The sequence below is a fragment of the Aplysia californica genome, unplaced genomic scaffold, assembly GCF_000002075.1.
Source record: "Aplysia californica isolate F4 #8 unplaced genomic scaffold, AplCal3.0 scaffold01040, whole genome shotgun sequence".
In the NCBI taxonomy this organism is placed as follows: Eukaryota; Metazoa; Mollusca; class Gastropoda; order Aplysiida; family Aplysiidae; genus Aplysia; species Aplysia californica.
This window is the reverse complement of record NW_004798310.1, coordinates 193,407-195,244: the sequence shown is the minus strand read 5'-3', so window position 1 is coordinate 195,244 and position 1,838 is coordinate 193,407. Positions and strand designations below refer to the sequence as shown.

The following is a 1,838-nucleotide window of genomic DNA, read 5'->3' as shown; positions in this document are numbered from 1 at the left end:
CACACACACACACACACACACACACACACTCTCTCACACACACTCTCTCACTCACACGCTCTCTCTCTCTCCCAGGTCATACAGTAACTGTTCTGGCCCTGGCTGGGCCCTCCACTCACACACACATGCACGCGCACACACACACACACACACACACACTCTCACTCACTCACTCACACGCTCTCTCTCTCTCTCTCTCTCTCTCCCAGGTCATACAGTAACTGTTCTGGCCCTGGCTGGGCCCTCCACTCACACACACATGCACGCGCACACACACACACACACACACACACTCTCACTCACTCACTCACACGCTCTCTCTCTCTCTCTCTCTCTCTCCCAGGTCATACAGTAACTGTTCTGGCCCTGGCTGGGCGCTCCACTCCGACATTGTCATGCCCTACATCACCCACTACGGCAGCAAGGAACAGATCGAGAAGTTCATCCCCGCCATGACGGCCGGCAAATGTATCGGAGCCATCGCCATGACAGAGCCAGGGGCGGGCAGGTGGGTCCTGTCTCCTCTTGTACCTTCGTGCTTCTCCACTCTGTCCGTTCCTCTCTCCTCTACTTCTCCACTCTGTCCGTTCCTCTCTCCTCTTGTACCTTCGTACTTTTGTCCACTCTGTCCGTTCCTCTCTCCTCTACTTCTCCACTCTGTCCGTTCCTCTCTCTTTTGTACCTTCGTATTTCTCCACTCTGTCCGTTCCTCTCTCTCTTGTACCTTCGTACTTCTCCACTCTGTCCGTTCCTCTCTCCTCTTGTACCTTCATACTTGTCCTTTTTCTTTTGTTTTGATAAGTGTTTTACGGCGCTCGCAACTGCATAAGGTTTTATGAGTGCGCAGGGCACCTTAAACTTATCCATTTGATAGGAAATTTAGAAATTTTCCCGGGTGCAGCCAAAGCCTACTCTTGTCGAATTTAGACCACTAAGGGATCTTTAACGTGTACAGCTTGCACATGAGCCCTCCGAGATTTTTCGCCCTTGTCCGAGAAGGCTAGGTGTAGAACTTTCCTACCAGAAGATCAGGGGTGTGGCTGAAAGACAGCAGTGAAAAGGAGCCAAAGAGTAGCAGTAGAAAGGCTGCAGAAAGAGTCAGGAGCCCAGAGGAGGGGGTAAAGGAGGTGAGGGGGTGGGGGCAGAAAGAGGAGACGAAAGCAGACGACAGAACATCGCTAGAGAGCAGAAAAGGAGATGAAAGGAGACATTTTTAGAGAAGAAATTTGTTCGGTCGCTACCCGGATTCGAACCCAGGACCTTTGAATGAGAGGGGAACACCTTAACCTCTAGGCCACGAGAGCCCGCTGTACTTCTCCACTCTGTCTGTGTGGGTGGTTGGCGGGTGCTCTGGTGTGGTTTGCTTCTTCTTTCCTATTGAACATCTGTCATCCTTATCTCTCCTTTTATAAAATATTTGTTACTCACTTGTAACACCTCTAATCTTCTGGCGCTCATAAGATCTTATGCCGTTGCAAGTGCCATAAAACTTCTACTAAAATTAGACTGACTCTGTCTGTTCCTCCCTTCTCTTGTACCTTCGTACTTCTACACTCTTTCTTTTCCTCTCTCAGTGTGACACTTGTAGAAATTTTGATGATGACACAGGAAATGTACAGGTAGAAATGTTGATGATGACACAGGAAATGTACAGGTAGAAATGTTATCTCTGGCGGAATGAGATCCTCACTGACTGCGGCCTGTGAAATCCACACAAATATTGAGCCATTAGAAACTCGAAGAAAACGGGCAGCTTTAGAAATATATGAAAGATCTAAAAGGCTAGAAAATAACCACCCTAATAGAGTCCTTGTTGACAAGTGGAAACTTAATCAAAG

General features: G+C 48.5%; 1 protein-coding gene across 1 annotated transcript in view; it reads left to right on the top strand.

Moving 5' to 3' along the window:
* The window catches only part of LOC101850523 (long-chain specific acyl-CoA dehydrogenase, mitochondrial), a gene marked incomplete in the record, with an annotated part of 17,667 nt that overhangs the window by 9,424 nt on the left and 6,405 nt on the right, over nucleotides 1–1,838 (top strand). The window contains 1 exon segment of the mRNA XM_013089770.2: nucleotides 344–508. Within this exon segment, the coding sequence (XP_012945224.1) occupies nucleotides 344–508 (165 nt within the window).